We start from the raw sequence: 25788 nt of genomic DNA on the forward strand, positions 1-25788 counted from the left end.
GATACAGGACACAAATGCAAAAGGGAGTGAATGTCATTGAGCACTTTAAGGCATAAAACGCGTAGTTACTGATGTATGAAAAGAGCAGTTGTCTTTCTGTTAGTTCTCAACATAATTAAAGTTTAAGAGGAACATATAAATAACATCTGGATGGAAACGTAAATTTTCTTAAGACATTTTATATGTTTTATGTTTTTTCACACTCAACAAAAGTATTTTTCCCCAAGCTTCAAACAACTTCAGAGAATGCCTTTACTCGTTTAACGTACGAACCTACAACGAGATGTATCACCATTTCTCAGATGCATTCCCAACCTGTGTTACAATCACTGATGGTATTGTTGAACTTTATAACTTCAACATGGGTAAAGTAATTAATATGCAGATGAACTGCTAACTATGATTTTCTTTATCTCAAAGCAAGCCTCGCACATTCACGATATTTCTGCATTTCTCCCTGCTTTTATGTCCAACTGTTTTTGTGTCTATTAATATCGCAGCTTTTCATATAAGGGGGAAAAAAAAAGTCAAATACTGCAAACACGACAGAAACGTGATTCAACGAAAAGCTGGTTCACACAGTTGTCATCTAACAAGTTTCTGTTGGTGTTTTATATAATTATTTTCAGGCCATCAGATTAAAACCCATGGAAACATGATATGCTTTTTAAGCTTCTGTTTTCAGTGTTTCAAGTTGACATTTACTTTTTTTCAGTATTGTCTAGCATATGTTCTAGCTAAATTAGCTGACAGGGAGAGATACGATAAATGCAACAGCCTTTCATCTTTCTCTCAAGAAAATTCCTTGAGAGGAAATCAGCAATTACACTACCACAAGCCTTTCTTTAAGTTCATAAAAAATACATGGAAGCAACTGACTAAGCAGAAGGAAGTCAGAAAAACTGATGGAAGAATCTCTGTGCACCTATCTTTCTAGCAAGAAAAAACAGCACAATAACAACAAAAAAAGCCACCCTGTACTGAGGGGCTTACCAGACTGAATTTTTCCAGGTGGTTTCCCTATAGGCACTTCTGGTTGCAAATGTCGTTTTCAAAATGTCAACTGTAGATAATTCAACACGAACAAGTATATTATCTATAAGCATCTCCATTTTTTTTTTTTACTTTAGACATTAATGACAATATAACCACTAACTCTTTGTTATTTTACGTGCTGATTCCAACATGCAAATAGAAAGATATGACCTTACTGATTTGCTGGGAGGCATCTTCTTGTGCCCTAGAAAGAAGAGTGCTGATTTTTTGGCCAAAACTTGAGAATGAACCATCAACAGTTATTCTGAACATGACCTTTTATAAGTTATATACAAGAACTGGAAAAGAAACCTATTTCTGAACTGGTATTTCTCCTCTCTTGTGCCCAACTTGAGGATGCTACATTTACCAACACTAATGGTTAAGGAAATAGTCATGGTTAGATATTTTTCCTAAAGTAAACAGTTTTGAGTACTACATTTAATATTCTCTTGCCCTGTCACTGAAGTACAATAAAATTAAAACTGATCAGTCTATTTCCCATGTTCATGCTCAGTAAAACAAAACAAGTAATCAGCACTTACCCTAGTCAGTTGTTAGCAGAAAGGACTTGCTCACGTCTTCTTTTTTTCTTCTAGTTTGTGCATGGCTACCGGTACACACTAGCTAAAACCCCTTTTCTTGCTGGCCCTAAGGTGCCTCTCAGCTGTGAGTCCAAGGATTCCGTGTTTTGATTTTTTATATTCAATTTTAAGACCACTCACATACTCATTTTTACAATTCACATAACCTATTGGCTTTGGCCATGACATCACTTTTTACCGTTCCCTTTTGAGTATTTGTTCACACAAACCTCCCGTGCAAGCACGTTTAACACATATTTATTTGCTGAGTTTGCACCATTTTGTTGCAACTTTGCCACTTTCAGCTGGTTTGGTCTGTTTTCTTCTAACAGCAGACCCCTTTGTACAGGTGAGGTCACTGTTGGTCAAGTTCTTTTGCTCATGTCTTCAAAGCCGTCTTCACATGGTAGTTTTTTCTTATGTAACATTCCCTTTTTGGTTTGTGCATACTTACACACTTTAGATCGGAGCAGAATAGTATTTGTACCCACGAATTTGAGCAAGGTTGAGCATCCTTGAGCAAAACAGCAGAATGTGATCCCTAAAAGAAGTAAAACTCCTCATATTGTTAATACCAAACTGATAAATTTTTCCAGTGCTGGGGTAATAGAAGGAAATAGATGTGACAACCAGTTCCACCATTCTATTCCTTTCAGATCCTGTCTTGTGTTTTGTACTAAAGTTTTTAAATTTTTCTATTGGTTTATTGTCATCTGTGAGACTGAAGCAGCAGTGTCCTTCAAAATTTTCACACCCATGGTTGGTCCTAAGCAACGAGCAATCAATAGCTGCTCTATTTTCTAAGATTGCTTCCCTGTTCGAATGTTAGTCCTCTTGTAGTAACAGAATCAAAGTGGAGGTGGCATTCGGAGTTTTTCCTAGCATACAGGCCACCTGTGCCAGACAGAGGTTGGCACCTAGTGCTAGTGCAGGGACTTCCACTAACGATGTGCTTAATGCTACTGCTTCTGCTTTGCTCAATAGATCTGCATTTGAGTCACAATTTCCTGGTAAGGCTTGAGATAGGATCCTTCTGCGTCTTTTTGTGTCATATTTGGCTGAAGTATTTCTTTTTAGTAGGGAGACTGTGAGTCTTCCAAGTATGCGTGCACCTCCGGCTGCATTTTTGAGTATATAACTATAGGCCTGGAGTCCACATAATAGAAACCATCCTTTTGGAACATAGATATCAACAGAGTAATAGGAAACCTTCGTTGTTGTCAGATTATCATTACAGATTAAGTCACTGTTATTCAGATTTATTGATGATGCAGTAGCATTAACAACTACTATAGAACAAGGACACAGTTTCTAGTAAATCTGCAGGTGTAACTACATCCTGATTTGAAGAGGGACTTTTTACAAGGGCATGTAGTGATAAGACAAGGGGTAATGGCTTTAAACTGAAAGAGGGGAGATTTAGATTAGATATAAGGAAGAAATTTTTCACTCTGAGGGTGGTGACGCACTGGCACAGGTTGCCCAGAGAAGTTGTGGCTGCCCCATCCCTGAAAGCGTTCAAGGCCAGGTTGGATGAGGCTTTGGGCAACCTGGTGTAGTGGAGGGTGTCCCTGCCCATGGCAGGGGGGTTGGAACTGGATGATCTTTGAGGTCCCTTCCAACCCAAACCATTCTATGATTCTATGATCATAATTCTAAAGTACAGCATTATAGCTTAATGTTGACGAAAGGTCTCAATTTATATACTTAAATTCAAAGGATTTGAGGACAGGCTTAAGCTAAGCACGTGGTTAAACACTTTTTGGAATAAGAATTAAGGTCTTTTAGTCCTTCTGCTTTGAAGTTCAACTTCTGATGCTTACTTGATGATATCTACCACATAAAAGATTTCAAGCCTTGCCTTTACTTCCAGGCTTACTTAAGATGGAATTTGCAAATGATATATTAGGGAGAGACAATATGCAGAGTTTTATTTTCCAGAGGGAGGAACGTTACATAAGCTGACTTCAAATTTCATACACTGTCAGGGAGCTGCTCCACCAAGGCAGGCAATCCAGGAGCCAAGGGCGACCACACACGGGTAAGGGCAGCTACCTTGTCGACGAGGGCACAATCCCACAGCACCAAGCCGGGCGAGCAGAACGATGCTGGAGAGAGTGATAGGTTCTGGTGAGAGTCCAGTGATCATTAGAGAAATGAGGGGTGACAAGTTGGGTCCAAGGCCAGCGCAGGAAGTCCAGGCAACAAGTCAGGAACAGCGAAGGACAGAGCTGCTGAGGACAGAGGTCTGCCCACCGCACAGCTTGCGCGAGGACTGGGGTCCAGGCCAGCGCTACCACGGAGCCCCCAGGCAGATGATCTGTGAGTGGGAGCCCCACAGGCTGCTCCAAGTGGTTGAGGACTACTGGCACACTCATAGCCTCAGCATTTCTTCACAGAGTAACAGCAGATTTCACCATTTTTATATTTCAAGAAGCGACAGACAGAAACATAAATCTCATGTTAGATGCAAGAACAAGCCTCAGGCTCCTGTGCAAACATTTTAGTTACAGGAATTTATTGCTTTTAGAGAACTATTTCTATTGACATAGGAGATATATATGTTTACAATGGATCTTAGTAACAGCCTAAGTTACTTAGTGAAAGGATGAGACGAAATGGTTAACAAACAGAAAAGAGCAATGGCTTATCGTTCAGTCAATAATACTAAATTCTTATTCACCAATTTCAGAGTGCTTTTCAAAGAAGCTGAAGAAGCTGAAACAGAGAGAATGAAGGAATTGTGCCTAAGCCACCCAGCAGATCAAGATCAGAGAACCAGATCTTTTGGATTTATAGTGGATCACAATCTGAACATGAATTAAAGAAGAATATCAATCATACCAGGATGTCCAGTTTTACACCAACTATGTTGCATCACTCTGATGAGTAGAAAATCACAGAAAAAGTAGAAATCAGCAGGTCACCTCATCCATTGCCATGACCCAAAACAGGATCAAACAGATCAGCAAAATGCTCCAGGTTACAACTACCTCTGGAATTATAATTGTAACGTTAATCAGCTTCCTCATACAGCCGACCACACAGCCCCAGGAAAGCTTCTGCTGGCACAAGACAGTGTGAGGGAAAATGAGTAGCAAGAGGAAGAGGAAAAGCAGTGATGACTGATACCAAGTGGCTTATACCAGTATAATGTACTGGACTATGATGCAACTCAATCTTACTGAGTTATCGTCTTTATTTTTTTTTTAAAGCATGTTTCTCAATGGTTAAGAGACTGTGTTAGAATTTAATTCTGTCCTTTTCAGCTTTGCATCACCTGCAAAGCTAATGAGTATGTTCTCTGTTCGGTTATTTACATTGTTAATAACAGTAACAAAAAGACCCACGTGAAGACAGACTCTAGGAACCCAGCAATATATTCTTTCCTTTTGCTATCCAGTCAGTTTTGTATAGACCTTCCAATACATTTATCCAGACCGTCTTTCTCTAACTCTGAAATGAAAGTGTCATGTAACTGTCAAAAACCTAATCAAACTGACAAGAAGCTCTGTCCTATCCACAAGGCCTGTTCCTTACTGGAGGAGAAAATCAAGTTGTCTGGCATGATTTCTTTTTGACAGATCCATGTTGACTGCTGTCATTCCCTGGTTATCATCTAGGTGCTAATAATAGTTTCTGAGATTATTTGTCCCGGGATTTTTCTGGGGATTCAAGTTAATGACATTGACTGAGCTGTATATCTCTGGCTCCGTCCCCACTTTGATAACAGCAGTTTACAGTTGCCTCTTCTGTTTTCTCAGCATCTCATTCACCTTCTTAATTCGGTCGGTTCTTTAACTGTCTTTCGAGCATGTTCACTAGACTCAAACAATTTGAAAACATTTGGTTTATCTGAGTGCTCCTAACCCGTTCTTTACCTACTCTGGGCTGAGATAACTTTGTTCTCAGCATCACCAGTCTTAACTATCCACTTGCAGGTGATCTTTTTTGGAAGTCTGATGCAAGAAAGGCACCGATCACTTCAGCTGTGTTTATAATTTGTTGACATTCTCTTCTCTGTTGAGTAGGAGATTAATCTGTCTTCCTCTTACTATGAATACACTTAGAGAGCAGTTATTATCTGACAGCTTTTGATAGTTCAATTGTTTTGCAGCATACCTTGTTCAGTCTTTCTTTCTTATTCTTGGTAATCTGACCTGTCTTCCATTATATTTTCATATGCTTAAGGTTGATAGAGACGTCATGATGTGGTCAAATCAACTCTATTATTATTTCTATTCTACTCATCATGGGGATAAATGCACCCTTGTGCATCCACTTTCTGCACATTCACTTTCTGCAGCAGGTTTGTGTGGCACTTTTGCGCATAATTAGATGAACAAGGTGTTTTAATGAATTGGCAATGACTGAGAAAACAGCTAGCCATGCAGCCAGCTTTAGACATTGCTCACTGAGTAAACTGGCTGTGGTTATGTGTAGCGGTGGAGAACATCCTGGCTGTGGCTGGGATAGAACTCATTTTCTTCACAGGAGCTGGTACAGGGCTGTGGTTTGGATTTGTGCTGGAAACACTGCTGGTAACACAGGGATGGTTTCGTTACTGCTGAGCAGTGCTCACACAGCGTCAAGGGCTTTTCTGCTTCTCACCCCACCCCACCAGCGAGGGGCTGGGGGTGCACAACAAGCTGGGAGGGGACACCGCTGGGACAGCTGAGCCCAACTGACCAAAGGAATATTCCACACTATACGACGTCATGCTCAGCATATAAAGCTGGTGGAAGAAGGAAGGGAGGGACATTTGGAGCAATGGTGTTTGTCTTCCCCAGTCACCACTACGCGTGATGGAGCCCTGCTTTCCTGGAGATGGCTGAACACCTGCCTGCCCATGGGAAGCACTGAAGGAATTCCTTGGTTTGCTTTGCTTGCGTGTGCAGCTTTTGCTTTCCCTGTTAAACTGTCTTTATCTCAACCCACGGTTTCTCGCTTTTTTTACTCTTCAGATTCTCTCCCCATCCCACCAGGGGGGAGTGGGCGAGTGGCAGTGTGGTGCTTAGTTGCCAGCTGATGTTAAACCACGATATATAATAATTCTTATCAAGCTCTAATTGTGGAAAGGAGCCCTTGAAGACCTTGGAAAAGCCTGATGGGTCCCCCTTCTTTTTTCAGAAAGGAGTAACTTCTTTCACAGCAGAATGGCATGCACATATTGCCTCCAGCTTTACAAACCAGGTGTGGCTGCCTCTCTATCTATACGCCTCTGTATCTACCACAGGCAGAGATATCTGCTTGGTCTTTTCAAACTTATTTGTGGAATTGAGCTTTTACTTTTGATAAAGCAGTGCTGTCCTGCAGAGAAGCGCAGCCCTGTAACGGTCAGGAAGGGAAGTGCCATGCTGCAGGCAGGGTATGTGAAATAAAATCTGTAGTACCAGACCGCTCTCAGGGTACGTTCATTCATGGTTCTAACTACCTAAGCAACATCCCCTTAACTCACTACTCTACCTAGATCTCCACCTACCTTTGCCTTTTAAGACGGAAACAGCCTTACATATCGGTTGTAAAACCTCTTCACCAAGCCACAGACCAGCTGCCTCCAGGAACCAACCCTGCCCTCCACCGCACAAGGCTCCGTTTTGCACACACGTAACCAACTCAGGCACGCACACAGCCGGGCTCCGCACTCCTGTATCGCCCCAGCCTGGCTGCACGCACTTACCCCGCACGCAGACTGCGGCTGACCTGAGGCTCCTCTCAAGTTTGGCCCTTCACGGTGTGCCGCACGGCCGCCGGCCACTGCGGCTTCTTGGCCGACCAGTACCTGCTGCCATGGCACTGGTGAAACTAGTTTATCGAGTCAACACGCTTGTCGGATCGGGTCGGCAAACAGCGCGGCGCTCCCGGGCGGGCCCGCCGGCGGCGCGGGCCGCAGCGCCCAACTGTGTCGGGCCCTTTCCTTCCTCTCCGCCGGCGGCGCACAGCGGGGCCGCCGCGACGAACCGCGAGCGGCTGCGAGGAGGAGGAGGAAGCTGAGCAGGAGGGCGGCAGCAGAAGCAACAGGCGAGAGGAGGCCGAGGGCGCGGGGAGCAGCGGCCGAGCGCTGAGGAGGCGAAGGGAGGCGGCGGGGAACGAAGGCAGGCGCGGGAGGCGGGAGCAGCCGGGGCGGAGGGAGGAGCGGGCGGCCGGGCGCAGCCAATCCGGGGGGCTCGTCCATTTTTCGGTGTGAGTCAGGCACGTCGGTGGGGTGATGCTACGGCGCTGGGAAGGGGCCGGGAGAGGCGCGGCGGCAGCGGGGAGCGGCCCGCCTGCTCGGGATCGTACTTTCAACCGTGCCGGCGCCGCCGCTGAGGGGAGCGCTGCTTCCTCCTTCCCCTCCCTCGCCGAGGCCGGTCCCATGGCTGGGGGCGCCGGGCCTGTCTCCTGCCCGCCGCGCCCCGCTCCCTGACGGAGCACGGACCCGCCGGCGAAGGTACCGGGCCCGTCGCCGCGCGGCGGGAAGGGCTGGGCGCGCGGGCGGCGGCCGTTGGGGCTGGCGGGCTGCGGCGCGAGCGGCGGCCGTTGGGGCCGGCGGGCTGCGGCGCTGGCTGAGGGGCACCGGGAGAGCCGGTGGGGCGGCGGCGGGGAGCGAGGCAGTGGCCGGGCGGAAGGCGATGTCGGGGCCGGGCGGAGCGGGAAGAGGTGGCCGCGGAGTCGGGGCGGCTCGTAGCGCTGTCCTGCGGAGAAGGGCAGCCCCGTAACGGTGAGGAGAGGGAGAGCGGCGGGTGTTGGCGGGATAGTGCGGGGCGGGGAGGAGGGGTCCTGAGGCGAGGGGCTTCTGCGCTGCTCACAGGCTCCATTCATTGTGACTCCTCCCTTCTTGCAGGCTGCTGCTCGCGGCTCTCGTCCGGGCGTCGAAAGGCAAGGGCAGAAGCTCTCCTTGCCCCGGGCTGAGCTGCTTGTTCCCCTGAAGCTCGGGAAGGAAGGGGACTACAGAGGGGCCGTCCTTGCGTTTCATGGTTCGTCAGCCCGACAGCATTTTGGCTTTGATTCCATCGTGCTCCTACCTGTTCCTGGGCAGCGACGGGGAGGAGAAAAGGCACCATCCCACCATGTCTCGTTACAGCCTCCACAATCTCCTGGACTGGATGTACGGGGGCGTGGACCCCAGCTTTGCTGGCAATGGGGGGCCGGAGTGCGCGGCTTTTCTCTCTGGGCAGCAGCGCTTTTTGGAGAGTTTGGTCTTCCTCACCGTGGGCGTTGTGGAGATCCTTCTGTCTCTGTGGAAGCTCAGGCAGCTGCATTTCAGCGAGCTGGAGGGTCAGCTGCTGCAGCAGCCCCAGACTAAGCAGGAGAGCCTGGGCAAGAACGTGCTGCTGGTGGTGCTCTGCCTCATCTTTGGGCTGGAGGTGGGGTTCAAGTTTGCCACCAGGACTGTCATTTACCTCCTGAACCCCTGTCATATTGTCACCATGATACAGGTAAGGCTTGTGTACAGTCACCAGGAAGTTTGCTTTAGTTTTCTACCTGCAAAGCAGATTTTTCCCATGGTCGGTTTGTGGTCCAAAACTGCATAGCAAAAGTACAAATGCCAAGAATTGGTGTAAACGTTTTAAAACTGACATAGCTTTTAATCAGCTGAATTGAAATCTATGAAAAAAACCCAAGTCAAATGAAAAGGTGAAACTGTAGCTATGTCTGACTCTCTGGCGAAAGTGTAAAAAATTGAGGTTGTCTCACCACTTGCTTTCACTTAATTCTTGTTTCAAGGATAGAAAATGTTGTTTCCGCTGACAGCAGTGATGAAACTTGCACCACATTTAACAAAAACAAGATTATTGCTAAAGTGGCTTTGTAATTTACATGCAACTTTTTCAAGCAAGTGACTTTTAGGAGTGTGAAAGTATTTTGTGAAGATGTTGAAGAAACAAATTACTCGTTATTTTGTGCAGACGATGTTGGTTTACCTTTCTAATTTTAGAAGCTGAATAGTAAGGAGACAATTGTTACCCGTGTCTCTTATGTGGGATGAACAAATCAGTCTGGCTTAATACCTGTGGATAAACTATGTGCTTTAATGACTTGTGGCTTGGTTGCTGGTGCATGATAATGTGCAATTAGCGTAGCTTCCAAAATAGTGGAAACATTCATAAACAGTTACTGAACTGCGTTATCTAAAGCTTACAAGCTCTATTTGTCAGTAGTCCTGTGCATGCACTTAACTGTCAGTTTCACTGAGCTTGGTAAAGAGTGTGGGAGATGTAAAAATTTATTATTTTGTTTAATTTTGCTAATACTGTACCCTCAGCACTGGACAACTTAAAACATTTAAGCTCAAGAATTAGAATGTCAAAAAGGCTTTTGTAAAAGCTGCAATGATAAGATCTAAGATCAGTAATAGCTGAAAATCAGACCAATGCCATTCTTAGTCTTCCTTTGCAGAATGCTAAGTGATCTGGGCTGTATCAGATCAAGTCATTTAATAGTTTCACTCCTCGAGAGCATTTCCTAACAGGAATGGAAACATCTTTTCTGGTCGTACCAGAGTTTGAGGGAGATGGGGATTATTTCAAGAGGGGAAAAACAAGCTCTTACAACAATATTCAAGACCTTTACAGCAATTAACTTACAGTTCTAGAACTTAATTAGTAGGTTGTATAAATTCCTAAGCAGTGATGCAATGTTAGCTCAGTATTTTACACCATAGGACACTTACTTCCCATGAAGTGATACCAATTGCTGTGCAACCAGTTAGTCGTTATTGGTAAGGAAGGGGAAAGTGGAAGGTATGCAAAAGCTGTAGGAATAACTAAAATAAAATAATATAGCTACATTCCGTTTATTGGCAATACTCAATGTTTACTGGAAATTTTTCCTATTAATTCTCTGGGAAGAAGGTGAGGATTATCATTATGATTTGAAAATTTAGTTGTCTTGATAAGGTATTATAATGCGATGTTATGATAAGCATTTAGCAAAAGCTAATGCTTATACATAAATGAGGGAGCTAGTACTGTTTTCCTTATTCATTAATGCTCTCCTCCAAGAAGACAGAGGCTTAACCTCTGTAGTCAGGCATGGGCAGTTCTCAATCTCTTTTTAGCCAATTGTGAAGCTTTTTTTATAATCCTGTGCTAATTACTCATTAGAAGTGGTGTTCCAGCTTTTGTGAAATTGAGAAGATGGGTATGTCAGCAAAATTCAAAAGTCATGCCTCTTCATCCTCAAGCAGATGTATTAGAAATCAGCTTGGGTTTAATGGAGAGAATGAAAACAGCTGCAAAACCAACAGCTTTCAGTAGAGAAAACAGGTTAGATACAAAGATAGTTGATAACCTCCATCAGCAGAAAAGTAATACATAGTAGTTGGAATCTTGCAAGCATTGTTTATCTGGTCTGAATTTGCTGAGAGCAACAGGTTGGCAAGATGAAATAGGTGAAAATATAATTTATCCTTCACTTCTGTTCTTGACAGTAGTTTGTACATAGTCCTGCTGCTGTGCCTAAACATTAGGGTGAACAGGGTAAGAGGTGAAACATGCTACAACAGTCAAGATCAGTTCAAAGGGAAGCCAATAGTAGCTGTTGGTGAAGGTCTCTTCTTTCACTCTATTTCTGTTTTCCTTTTATTCAGCTGAGACTATTTCACCTCAGAGCAACAAAGGCTCTCTGTTCTAAGCCAAAAATATTTGGAACTGAAAATTATCCTTCAGATTTTCTCTGCATAAAACCACAAGTCCTGCTTTTAAAAGGCTGAAACTGAAACAAAATCACAAAATAAAATGAGAAGTACACGTGTGGTGCAGTTGGGCAGCCAAAACTGCGCAATATAACGGATACCAAGTTCTACAAACAAGTCTGTTTTGATCAGATGTTGTAATTTCTGCCTGTGATGCCAACCTGTGTTCAAATCAGATCTTTTTCATAAGCGGAAGAACTAGTTTAGATGTGCAATTGCAAGGATGAAGTGTTGATCAAATTAACACATTTAACTGCCTAAATGGCCCTCATGGTTAATCACATTCAGAGAATTTGTTGCCATCCTGCCACCAGTCGAATTATCCAGAAACAGTACTGCTCCTTTCCAGCCCCAGTCTTGGTTTTGGCTTCTTGCAGAGCTGCTGGAGGAGGAAGGGCGATATTGTTTCTTTACCAGTGATGTAAGTGCAGCGTCATTGAGAGCTGGAAACTTAATTAAAAAAAAAATTTTTAGATATATTAAACCAGAGGTGAAATGGAAACTTCTGTAGTTTCTTTGGCAGCTCTCCGAGGGGGATGGGGGTGTTTTTGTGCAGTACAAGGTTTAGTTAGTGTGTGGTGGAATGGTGGAGAGTGGGGGAAAGTCTATGAAGGAATTCATACTAAGCTCTTTCTTTACATAAAGAGTGGTCTTATTGAAAATTATTTGAATACCTCTATTTAAAAAAAAAACACTCTATTTTTAGGACTGAGGATATGATTGAATTGATGATACTGCTGTATCCTAAAAGGGAAACATTAAGTCCACTATGATGTTGCAAACCTGTTCTCTTCTGCATAGCAGGAAAAAATTCAGTGTATGTTTAGGGGACCAAGTGTTATATTTTCAAAACATTAATCTTTTAGAGTATTTTAGGATCCATAATTACGGTATTGACGTTGAAGAGGTGAAGGGAATCTTCGAAGTCTCTGATTCAGCAATGTAAGAGGGAGGATTCACCCAACAGCCAATCACAGCACTATTGATTTCTTTAAAAGTTTTGTAAAGGAGACCACAACACCTACAGCATTGCTTTAGTGAAGTGAAAGGAAAATTAATGCCTTGCAATGTCAAAACTAATTGTATCAAACACAATTTTGTCAGTTCTATATTCTTTAAAGTGTACATTTTTAAACTTTTCAATCAAAACATTTGCGTTCATGTAGCAGTTCTTCATTTCAGGTTCAGTGAAGGAGCAGTTAGAATTTCCATCAAAAACTCTTGTGTTCTTCATGATTTGTTCCTGTACCCCCAGTTTGTAATTTCTGACACACATATTTTGCAAGCTGTTAGTCACAATTGGTGTAACTTAATGAAAATGCATAAACACAGATATCTCTTGATCTGTAAGACATCAAGCTGGAGTTAACAGGCAACTAAGATTAAATGTAGATAAATATAAACCAGGACCCAGATATAAAATTAGTCTGTATTGCAAAAGAGAAATTTGGAAAACAAAATGTAAGGAAAAACTATTATGCGAAGCCATCTAAATCAGAGTTTGTGGGTAACAAGGAGGGGGTGAAGTGACCTTGAAAGGTCCTGTCCAACCTTAATGGTTGTGACTTTTTTTTCTTTTTGAAATTTGAATTTTAGGTTTTTGAGTTGGGTCTTGAAGCTGATAGTTTTAATTTGGTTTCTTGGAGCTTTGCTAAGACTAGTCAGCTGAAGGTTATGACTGACAGTCATAAAACAAAAGTGTGTGTGTGTGCAGCTTTCTTGAAATCTTGTTTAGGGGAGTGGCAGAAACATGACTGTAATCTAATCCTAAAATGATAGCTACAGCTAGTCCTTCTCTTAAACTGTTGTAAATTGTCAGCTTCCTTGATTTTAATATGCCACAATGCCTTCTTCCAGAATGGTGGCTTAATACCAATCCGTAAAATGAGTTTTGGGAATTTTTTTGTTGTTTTGGAAAGAGGTTTGCAAGTGTTCTTCCTACAGAATAATTTCTCAGTGGTGAGCCTTCAGCTGGTAAATTGTCATTATCCTTCAATTCTACACTGAATTATTGCACTTAAGACGGTTAAGGATTGAGGTTTGTCTGCAATAAAGAAAATGTTTTTGTAGGAAACACCTGTATTGCTGGATGATTACTTCAAACAGTGATCATTTTAGGCAAAGAGAGGTAAACTAAAGGGGAAGTGATAGGTGGAAAAAAGTCCAGTTTCATTCAGTGATCTCAATCTGATGTTCGCATAACTAAAACCAGTGCTAAATGCATCTATAGTTCAGTAAGTACTAAATCCTCTCATCATTGTTTCCAGTTTTAGCTTTTTTAGAGACCTGGATCCTTTCCGTCCTCTGCAAAAGAGGCTCCTGTGTTTTTTGGAAACAATGGGCTGGCTTTGGAACTTACATAATAAACATAGCTTGACTGAATTCTGCATCATTTGGGAATATGTCCCAACGTATAACTAATTAATTATCTCCTTCGCTCTCCCCTCCTCCCTCCTCTTTTTTTTTTTAAATCTGATTATGTGGTCAAATGAGATTTTTCAAGTGTGAATCTGGATTTAATTTGCATACGCTGCCCCTAAATGCTTTGTAATATTTGGAAGAAACCAGTTAAATTGTGTGTGGTTTTCTATATTCTGTCTCTTCAAAACCTTGAATTAAAATTAGAGACATTCATATCCTGTTATTTGGGAGTAAGCATGAAGAAACTTTGATTACAGAAATTCAGTACATTTTATGGAAGTGACACTGAATAATGGTGTTTGGTTACATGAGCAACAGCTTGCAAGTAAAAGTTTAATGAGTTACTCAGGTTTTAAAGGGTAGCAGTGTTCTAAATTGAAGTTGTTTTTCAATAGTTTTATTCACTGCTTAATGTCTTAAGATTGTTGGGCAAGATGCGGAGCAGTGAAAGCAAAATTTTCTATGAACGTATATACATTTTTCAAAATTTAAGTCTCTAAACATAAGCTTCTAAATCTCCCCTTTTGTGTGTGTGTGTGTGTGTGCATATTTCCCTTCTTTGTGTAATTTTTGTGTATACCTCCTGCGTTCCAAAGCCTGCTACTACTACCTGCAGAACTTGTAATTTTTAAAGCACCTCAGAAAACACGACTCAGTTTCAAGAGATATGATAAAACTGAAATCTAGTAAAATTTGATATGTTAAGTATTATAAAAAAGTATTTGAGAAAAGCAAGGCTATATATTTGGAGTATAGTATGATTTATTCCCAAATCAGTACATTTAGGAGATGCATTGAGACTGTTGTAGCAAGGTTGACAATCCTTTCAGAGCTCTGAAATGCTGTCTGGTAGATACAAAAATTATCACTTAAGTGGAAGGTGTGCGTAATCCCAGCTCACGAATATATCGGATTGTGAAGTGTGCAGCTCGATTTTTAGATCTGTGTAATACACAAGTCTTTCTTTTCACGACTGCAAATTAACTTGTGATACTTCCTCTTAAAGCTGATTACTAGAGAGGGAATTCATTGTAGTTTGTCGTGAAAAAGGGCAGATGGAGGATAATTAAAGCACTGAAAGCACCAGTGTTTCTTGATGGCAAGCTGTATTTCTTGCGAAAGAGCGCGTTTTACTGCTTGGAGGATAGTGGCAGCTCAAGGTGCGTAGATATGAAGTGACAGGTCATCAGTTCCTTCATAATGGGTCTGGGATGCTCCAGATCTGTTGGTTTGGCTTTCAAAAAAAACATGGCTCACTTGTGTAGTTTAAGCTGCCCTTGCTTCCAATAACTGTCAATTTTGTCTTAATTGCTACAATTTGTTTTCAAGCAATGGTTTTATTGTGTTTAAAAACCACTGTCAAATGAAATTTAGAGGCTTTAACTGATACCGTAATTAATGTAATAATTATTTATTGAGCTGAAGACAAGCTTTTCTGTGATAATTTTAACACTGTATATAGATTGTTTCACCATTGGGCTTATTTTTAGTAAATCACAGCATATAGTAGAGAAATTGAGAAATATCAGTATGAGGCAAGGCAAGAATTCTTATTCAGAAATAACAGTAATTTTTAATTTAGTATAAAAAGAATAGCAAACATGTCTTAAGGCTGTGAAACACAGTTTTCTTTGAAGGAATTAACAGTTCAGCCACTTTAATTAGACAAGACTTGGCCAGTACATGCTTTGTCTTGAGCCGAAAATGTGCGTGCGTTAGTCGAGGCGATAGAGATCCTGATAATATGTCACGCTACCAGTGAACGTTCCAGTTAGGAATTGGTGTTTCAAGCTCTAGGTTAAGCCTTTGTTTTGGAGTCGCCAGAATTTGGAAATACCACCTGTGCTTGAGGACAGAATGCACACTTTGGTAATTCTCTCCTTTATTCTGTATGTTCTTAGGAGAAAAGAACATAAAAAGTGGGGAATTGACAAGAAGTAATCTTTCTCTCTAAAAGGAGTAGGAATTGCATGATGCGAAATTCTAGATGAAAAAGCTTAGCTTGGTCTTACCCTAAATATTTACACTGAGGGTTGTTATCTAAAGGCCATTAGATGAATAATTAGGTAATCAAATATTGATTTGTTTTGATGAGATCATCATAGATTTAAAGCGAATATCAATCAAAGTGTAACATGTAGTTTGAGCAACACGTTATGGAGAGACAGACCTTTTTTTTGGGGGGGGGGAATGGAGCTATTAATAATCGTTTCAGTGTACTATGCAGTGTTATAATGTGTCACTGTTGGCTGTAATATATTTTGACGATGGATTTTTTTAACCTATTTAGCAGTTTCACACACCATTCCAGGTAGATTGTTTGCCAACAGCTTAAACTGATGTTTCAGGAGTAGCTGCCTGAGGCCTTCAGGAACTTCAGTGGAGTGGTGGACTAAAGCAAATAGCAGCAGTAACCATATTGGACACTTTATAAATTCCAGGGATTGCAATGATTTTCATCTATTGATTTCCATCCTAAAAACCCCTTCTTTGTTGTCTCCCTTGCCCTGCTGTAAATGTTTGCGCTCTTGGTCACAGATAATAAGTTTTACTGCAGTGGTTGTACATCAGCCAGGTTCACCCTGGCAATTCGAACAGTGGTGGTGTTCACCTAGAACAAGTTCCGTACCATGAATTTGGAACGCGCAGAGTTTCATGGGACTCGTGTTTCTAGGGACACTTCCTCAGGCCTTTGGATAGGTATGGTAAGGATTTACGTTTATTCAGAGTGCCAAGTAATTAGGGTCAAGTGAATGTAACTGTTTATATTTTAACACTTCAGTAGTTAGTGAAATGCCAACTTAAATTATCAGGAATCTGATGTTATATGCTTTAACTTTTTATGGATTGTGTTACTGTTTCTGTTTCTTTGGCAGAAGTTATCTGCAATAATAAAGTTATTAGATATTTATTATCTTACTGTTTTTAAAGGTTACAAATTTTTGTTGTAAAATCCTTCAAATGGAGGAATTGTGAACTATGGCAAGAAAAAGTTATTGGTGACTTGAAGCAGAGTAAAGAGGGACTTTTCTACAATGGTTTTGCCTCCGTAGGAAACTGATACTTTCGAAATGTCATGCTTGGGGAAAAAAGTAACAAAAGTGAATGTATATGAATATGCACATGAGAATCTTACTGTGAACTCGTGCAGGCTTCCAGTGTCACTGGCAGATGTAAATGCAAGTGAATCTAGATTCAATGCAAATTAACTTTCTTAAGAAATTGGACTTTGGAATATTTTTTTTTTTCCCAGTTCAGCCTTTTTTGTTCTTTTACCCCCAGATAAGTTTTGATTGTCAGGTTTTGCCAAAGCGTTAAGCCAGAAATGGGGAATGAAGTAACCCACTACTAGTGAAGGGCTGGTGCAGATAGTGATTAGAGACAAAGGAAGAAAAATAACCTCAGTAACACTTTTTCTCTGATATACTGATTCCTAAGAGGTGATAACTAATGCTACTGCACACACAGAAAGACCTGACTCTTATGTTAATAATTAATCCTAAAATATGAGAAGTCTAGAAATCTTTCACCTAAGACTGTAAAAGGGAAGAAGCTGAGTGCAGGTTTGCTGTGTAAACAAACGAAACCTGTGGAAGGAGAGACTAACCTAGAATGTCCCAATGAACATACGTAATTTGCAAGACGTAAGATTGTAGGGGATGGAAATGGTTCAACTTTCTACACTTCTGTCATCCCAGAGTAAAACTGGGAAACTGGGAAGCTGGAAGGAGGGACAGGCAGCTGCTTATGTTCCCAGAGTCTGGTTTGTGTAACACAGAAACTGCTTTTACTGCAGTAATATTTAATGGTTTGCCAGCAATGTAGCTTTGAGTCATGAGTGTTCTTACAACTAGATTAACAATTCCACGGGACACATTAATTAATCCCTGAACCTGTCTGACAGCTGCAGTAAGGCAGCTGTGATTTTTATGCTAAAATATTAAATACATTCAAATTGCTGCTATTTAGCAGTGAGAACGTAACGTCTTTTGATCTCTGTTCTCTTTTCAGATTTGCCAGTAACGTTTTTTTAAAAAAGTTACCTTTTAGAAGGCAAACAGATGGCTTGTAAATGGTGTGGCTGTTCTGTGCTGAATTGATGGCTTATACAAAAGTGGTTGACATCTAACATACCTAGATGCTGAGTCCAAGTCATATGATGGAGTTATTCAGCTGTTACTTGCTGGTAAATGATAGAGTGATCGTTTTGAATTTACTTAAAAAATGAATTCTAGAAATAATTAACATAGTCTTCTACGTCTTTTAAGTTATCCAGCTGTTTGAATGTTCCTTGCCTTACGTTTTACCGCTGTGGGGGAAAATGGATGGTTTTCACATGTGCAGTAAAATACACTTAACCTTACCACTGTATCTTACCCTTCTAAACATGCCTTTTCATCTCCTCTGCTCTGAAGGGTACTTCGATACACCTAAGAGAGGGTGAAAATTTTTATTTTAGTGCAGATTGAGCAAAACCTGTCTCTCTCCCTCTTTTTTTTTTCCCTTTTCTTTTTAAAAATATTAATTCTAGTTTTGGATGAATCCAGTTTCTGTACATTTTTCACATTGCTCTGAGTATTGCAAGTAGAAATTAAAATCAAACCTCTTGAAGTTTTAATTTTGAAATAGTATAGTAAAGCTACCAATGTATGACCTCGTTAAGTGGTCACGACTGAAATGTTTGAGAAGAAGGATATGTTTCCGATCTGCTGCAACACAATACTACATCAAATAAGCGGCTCATGGACCGACGAGCTGCTGTTTTAAAAGGTAAATGGTATCTGTTCTGCCTGTGTGAGGTGCAGTGGTTTTTACATGCTGCTTACACTTAGCTGTTTTCTGCCAGAAACGACTGTACTTGTTATCTGTAAGTGTTGCTACTGATATTTTAAGTGCTAGTTCCTGTGATGTTTAATATGGAATGGTTGGAGTTGTGTGACTTGTTCTTTTCTTCCTCCAATATCTTTTGAATTGTCTTCTTTTGTCTTTTTAGTTTGTTTCTGATCAAACAAGATGAGCTTTGCGTTACGCGTGTTTCTGTCTCAGCAGGACTAAGACTGGTAGAAGAAAAACCTTTCATGACAAGTTTTGACTGCACTCTCTGCTGTAGTGTGCTGACTGAAAAATAGCATCATTAAAGTACTTCTGAAGGCAGCTCTTAGGTGTAATATTTTGTAGAGGTTTGGAATGCTTTGGAATCAAAAAACCCTGGAGATCCAGCCAAGTCATGGGACACAAATAAATAAATAAAACCAGTGAGCTCTCCCTATTTAGCATGCTCATGGAGTGAGGCAGTAAGGTTTAATGAATGGAGTGGTATCCAGGCTCAGATATTTGAAGAGGTGTTTTACTTCAGCTCAGAGACAGCATTGATGTTACACCCTCCAGTCGCATCCTTTTTGAACAGAAGATTGTGCATATCTCTTGAGAATAGCTCTTGAGATTTTTACTAGTCTTGGTTTTTTTGAAATGTTGATTACTAAAACTAGTGGTGGAATATGGCATGCTTACATGTCAGAGAAACTAGGAAATGTTAGACAAATAGGAACATTTGCAGCTGACATTATTTCATGACAATGGTCTCAAAGCTTTTGGAACCTGTAACATAACATAAATATATACATCCTTGCCAGCATCGGAGAATTTTCCTAGGCATAGCTCTAGCATGTACCACAGCCTCTCATTTTAGGTATTTAATCAACTGTTTTGGGGATCTCTGTCATAGGCAAGTCATGGCTCATGATGATGGACTGGGTGAAATGCTTGAAGGCATTCTAATATAGTAGATTTTAGCTACTATAGGTAGTAGCTCACTAATGTATTTAGGACTGTATGTTGAAGTGCGAGTTTCTCAATATCAGAGTGCGTTGGGGTTGTAATAAGGCAAATTTAGTAAAATCTGCTCACCACATGACCTCTTCCCACTCCCCAAAGAAGTAATCCATAACAAAGGTACTGTGGAGGCACTACTAGATTAAAAACCAACAATTACACAACAAAAACCTATTGCTTTCTTACCATTTTCAATCTAGCAATACAGTTAAGTGGAAAATAGGAAACCATGTGTGTTTGATGGTTTGTATTCTTGACATTTTTCCACCTTTTTATACGAATGCACTTGCCTATTGCTGAAGTCTAGATGTGTAAACTGTAAAAGAGGTTGTTCGAATAAAATTATTTCTGTATGAACTTAAGAAAAGTAATGGAAACCTCTAATATCTCCAAATTAATGTGATAATTCCTGCGTGTGTAATGATTGAAGTGGAAGAAGTGAAAGTACTATTAGGGGTTAGCACAGTGCATAGAGATTAGGAAATTGAATTGTTTTAAAGGCAGGTCAGATTAAAGTTGACATGGTTCTTTTTGGTTTCATGATGTTACAGTCTTTCGTGGTGTTTGTTTCAGTACTGGATTTTTTCCATGCTTCTGAAATTGAGATACCTATTCGTGTTGTATTTCGGCACTCAGAAAACACATATAATCAGTAAAACCCCCTAATTTGTTGCAAAATACCAGCTTATTTTGATTGATATTTAGCCTTTTTTCCATGCATGTGAGTTTTACTTTTACCTAGAGACACTACTACAATGTCAAGGAGTAACTTTTTTTTTGTAAATTCTGACTTTTAAAAATGAATTTATGTAAAATAATCTGTTTTTTCCCAGCTACCCAGTTCCTTTTTAACAGTAACATTTCCCTCGTGTGGCTATACTTTCTTTTAGGCATTAAAAAGGGAGTGAAGTTAATGTGATATCTACCTGTTGCTACCTTGTTCATCCTGCCAGGAAACCTAAAGGTAGAGAATGCGTAGTCCGAAAGTATTATTTTGTGATTAGTTGGCAAATGAAGAGTTGCAGGTAGTGCTGAAACCCTACAGAACGCCACCTCTCACATGATACCATGGAGTAGTAAAGACTGCCTTTTGTCTCTGTCTACTTTTTATGTTGGCGGTGAGAGTTGGTGTAGCAGGGAAAGAAACCTTTCACTCACCTCCTTTACCAGTGGTGTGGATCCTGATAGACTCTATTTACTTCTTAAAGAGAGCAGTTTGTTTCTAACCAAGTGAAGAAACATTTTTCTCGAGGTCGCATCTCCCTAGATCAAAAGATTAAAAATAAAAATAATGCTGTACAGATTTTGTGCGATCCTGTTTGTGATCGAAGATGTTTTCTGAATAAGCTAATGCAATGTTTCCTTCCTAGTGTCTTCAGAATAGTTGTTTCACATACAGGTGCTTCTACCTGCTGCGCTGACATGATTGAGTAATATAATCAGATTTAAGGAAATTGAGATCTCTAAAATTTAAAAATCATTTTACTATAGGCGGAAAAATATAATCCTTTTCCTTCTGCCTTCCAGTCTGTCCCAGACCTGCAGATACCATTTGGAGCTTTCTCTTCTTAGTTCATGGTCAGAAGGAGGGAGTGTGGAAGAGACTGATTTGCAGCCCAGTCCTGGGTTAGTTCAGAGCAACCACGAGTTCAGTCACTTTAAGATCTTGGCTCAATCAAGGAATAGTTAAGCAGTGCCATCTTGCACATTACGGTCTCCAAATTATAACAGCCCTGCTGATCTATCACGTTGTGGTGTGACCTTTGTATTTGGGTTTATGCATGGGAGTGCCATGCAGTTCCTCATGCCAGAAATGTTTCCCATGGGTATGGACAATGATATTTATGGTCTTGCAGAGCAATTATGAAGTATATTGACAGAATTTCTGACTTTTGTTTTCATTTGGGTCCTCAAGGTTGAAGTGAACTTCAGTTTGTGGATTCACCAGTGTTAGGAGTTTCTTTGCAGTTTATTGCCTGTGAAAAGCTGCAGAATCGTCTGGTCCTTTTCTGGTGAAAGACTCGGACATCCTGACTCACAATATTGTCCCCATCTAGGACTTGTTATCTGTATGTTTCCTCAAGGCCACTCGTGGGTTTGTACTTTGTCTTTCACCCCCATTAGCCTGTAGTCTTTTACAGATTGAAGAGTCTCAATGTGTTAAATCCATCTATGTACGGAAGATGTTCTATACTTTTTGGTCATTCTTGTTGACCTGTATAACCTTTTTCTAAATCTGCTTTTTTTTTCAGAGAGCGGCTAAAGGGGAAGGGAATGATCAGAACTGTGCTAGAATTCAGCCTATCAGACAATGTATATTTTATAGCTTATTTTCCCTCACGAAATAGTTACTTTTGTACATTTTGGACTTCTGGTTAATTCTTTTGTCCTTCCTTTCGTTTGTAAAGTGAAAACGTAACAGGTAACAGATCTGACAGAATAGGAGAGACATTGAAGTTGTTTCTTAGTGTTTCTTCTAAACTGAAAGTTTAGTTAGAATAGAAGTTTCAGTTTTAGTTAAAATATGTGCTGCCCCATTTACACCAGAGCTCTGCAGTGTGCCAGCAAAGGGGGGCTAACATCTGTGCTAGCCCGAGTGTGTAAAACCTCGAGAGTTCCAGCAGGAGAACGGAGCCTGCCAACTTTTTCACAGCCATGCCGCTAATTTAATATGACATTCTTTGGTTTATAAAGCGTAACTGTTTCCTTGTGCAAGGCAAAGGATTTTATTTCCAGTATGACAGTGAAATGTAATATGATTTATGAGATAAGTATGTGAGCACTTGTGGTAGAGCTTGTGAGCTTGTCTGCTGTGAACTAGGTATTTTAAGACTGCTAATCACTCTGAGCTGAACGATGACACTCTATAATGTTTGAATTTACTCACTGATACAGTTCTTTGAAAGGATGTCTTGTAAAACATCCCTTTTAAGAAGTTGAGCTTTATTTATCATGGAAAGTATATAAATATTTAGAGAGAAAGTGCTTGATATTAAACGGCTAAAGCTGAAACATTTGAAGATCTCTTCCATTACCGTAAAGTTTTAACATAAACATTCTAGTTATGATTTCTCTGCTGCTGCCTTAAAAAATGGAAGTCAGCCTTATTTTCTGAAAGATGCCTCATAACAGAGGGACTTGCGTGCTTAAAAATATTAAATACTTATTTTTTCCTCATCAGTTCCTGAAACTGAGTTGACATAAAAATAAGCAGTTGTGAATGTTGTTCTCTTCTTTGGCTGTCTCCATGGTAGTGGAGTGTTTTAGATTGGTATGTCCATCTCGGTCTTTAACAATGCCATCCTTTTTTAACACTAGCTGTTTTCTGTCCTCAGTGGTGAGATTTTGTCAGTGAACAGACATGTATTGTCGGTGTTGCTCTACCATGTGGTAGTTGGAGCACTCTGTGGTGTCAGTCAGAAAAAGAAATGACTGGTGTGATTAAGACGTATTTATGGTTTGATTATTTTATACACATAGAGAAAAAGGTCGATATGTGGGGGGTTTTTTGTGTGGTTTTTTGTGTTGTTTTTTTTTTTTTTTAAGATGTAGGAAATAAAAAAAATATATACTGGAAGAGCAGAGTTTCTTCCATGAAAGTATGAACTATGCTTCAGAAGTAACATATATCTTCTGCAAGATTTCTGAATTTAAGGAAGTCATAAAATAATCTGAGTTTAAAACTCTGGATGAACTAGTAAGACTCTAAATATCATATCTCCTTTTGCTCACATACAATGTAGAATGTTTAAAAAGTTTGACTAGGGCATGCAAGTAGCATGGGGAAAAAACAGGTATTATTAGAGACCTGTAGAAGATATTTATGGTCTCCAAAGGAGGGAAAATATAGTCCACAATTCAATGACCTTTGGTTTATTAGTAAACAAAGTTTATTGCAAAAATATGCAATAATGGAATAGTGAAGCACAGTAAGTGTTAGACACTGTGCCCAGAAGCCATATGGGTCTTATGTGCAAGGTGATTTAAGACTTCTCTTAAGATTTTTCTGGCACATACTTTCCCCAGCGCAAAAAAGCATCCGTTAGTGGATCGTCATCATGCCTCTGCTGTGTTCTCTTCCTCTTCAACCTACCCTGATGAGTTGAAATTTGTTTTTTAAATGCAAGACTCTAAGAGAAACTCTGTATTTTAACAGTATTCACTAAGAAAATTTCTTGGGGTACATTCAGTTAAATTTCATTGCTGCCTGTGTTTTGCTGTGCCTTTATTAGAGTTCTTTATGACTTAGGAAAAGCAATTTATGTGTGTGTGCGTGTTCTAAACTGTTATTGAGACTGACTTGAATTAAATGTTCAAGTAAATGGAGCAGAGAAACAGCTGTATATTAAGAACTTGCACTGGAAATAAAATATTTGGAATTTGTACATTTATTTGTATGGTAAAGACAGCAAGCCCCTTTTATACACAAGGGCTCTCTAGTATGATCCAGATTCAACATTTCTACTGTTGCTGCAGCAAGTACAGAAGCTGGTAGTAATTAATTTAAATATACATCAGAGGCCTCTTCCCAGCCCTGCAACGCTTCCAAGTAACATGCTTGGTGAATTTTCTAATCTGACTTGGCCACAAAGCAGACATTCTCCAAATGGTCTCACTCAAAGTGATTTAGTGATAATTTGTTTTGTAGGTTGGCAGTGAAATAATCTATTTTGAATTATTTTAGCAACAGCATTAAAAAGCGTAATCCATTTTTTTCTGAAATACTTTCTGTCAGACGGTAGGCCAAAGTCTCTTCTTTGCAGTAGTGGACAATATAAAAAATGGGATTTTTATCACTGAAGACTTACATAGTCATCTTTTTGTATCTAGAGTAAAACTTGCTGATACGAAGTATTTTAAGTTTCTGTGAGAGGTTTTGAACAGCAGCATCAAAGCTGATGGTTATCCTCTAAATTTAGATGGGGCATTGTTGCAAGTCAGCGATACTTTATTACATAAAAATTTAAATCAGGTCATACTTAGGGTAGGAGTGTGGCCTGTAAAGAAAACAAACATGCTGCTCCGATTGTATTCAGTTACTTTCGGTCTAGCTAGCTAGCTAATAATGGATGACGTTTTTGCAATGCTTTAAAAATACTTGGAGATGACTACTAAGCTTATGCGTAGAGCAGATCCTGTGGTACCTTATTTTGGTAAGTATTAAGGGACAGCCGTTGCGCATGAGATCTTCAGGAGTTGGGTCCTGCGCTGCTGAAGTCAAGTGTTGTCGTTGTGAATGCTTGGTCTTGAGCACGGCGAGGCCCTTATCGTGACTGAGGGCTAAGGGAGCTGCTGGAGTAAAATACTGGTTGTACAGTCCTCTGCTGTGCGAGAGACCTGTTCTGATGACAGTGTCAAACAGGCCAGGGTTTGACTTGCTTTTCAGGCACTGGCAGAAGCCCAACCCTAGGTGCCACTTGGATCCTTTTATATATAGGTAATGTGAGACCTTTTAATTTGTTAAAGGTTTTTTAGTTCTTCTGCTTAGAAATGATTTGTGACATACAGAACTGGGAAAGACAGACATAGAAAGTGGAGTCTAAAAGAGGTCATATCATTCACTTAAATTTGTTTCTAACATTTCAGATTTTTCTTCTTGCCTGTCCTCCATGTCGGACTGCAATGATTCTCTTCAGGTAATGCCTCTTCCTTACTATATTTCTGTCTACTTGCATAGTGTATTTTAGAAGTTAATCACAGCTAAAGTCATAATGTATGAAGATATATACATATATGTATGAATGTATATCCAGTTGGAAAGACATAATATTGGTTGGATTGGAAAATGACACCTTGAAAAGGGTCAGGGCTTAAATCGTGAGTGTTGAGCCACATACCCTTTGGTTCTTTTGTGCAGGTGGGTCTGGCCTTGTTTGGCAGCACGAGTTAGCTCATAGCAGATGAGAATGTAGGTGTCTCTCTGCAGATTAACCTATGGGCTTGTGTAACTTATGGCCTGTGCCTTGCACCTTTTTGTTATCCTCACTAAAAATTGGTCACTGGGTTTCATTGAAGACTGTGCATACAGTTTTAGAATTGTGGATATAAGTTAAATAGTGAAAGCAAATTCTTGTTGACTTGGGTATTTCTCAGACCAATGCAGTCTTTTCTAAAATGCTGCTTATTGTTACTAACTTTAGGAACCACAAGAGTTTCCAATATGCAGAAAGCTCTAAGGAACTACTGCTGTGAAGTCCAGTAAGCAGCCAAGGAGCGTAACTGGTTGTATTGTGAGGAGGG

General features: G+C 40.4%; 1 protein-coding gene across 1 annotated transcript in view; it reads left to right on the forward strand.

Annotated features, from left to right (window-relative positions):
- Nucleotides 1-8572: 8572 nt before the first annotated feature.
- Nucleotides 8573-25788, forward strand: part of TMEM164 (transmembrane protein 164) — a 38886-nt gene continuing 21670 nt past the window's right edge. Inside the window, exons 1-2 of the mRNA XM_009991362.2 lie at nucleotides 8573-9037; nucleotides 25135-25184. Coding sequence (XP_009989664.2) covers nucleotides 8573-9037; nucleotides 25135-25184 — 515 coding nt within the window. The remainder of the gene's footprint in view (nucleotides 9038-25134; nucleotides 25185-25788) is intronic.

The sequence above is a fragment of the Tauraco erythrolophus genome, chromosome 13 (assembly GCF_009769465.1).
Source record: "Tauraco erythrolophus isolate bTauEry1 chromosome 13, bTauEry1.pri, whole genome shotgun sequence".
In the NCBI taxonomy this organism is placed as follows: Eukaryota; Metazoa; Chordata; class Aves; order Musophagiformes; family Musophagidae; genus Tauraco; species Tauraco erythrolophus.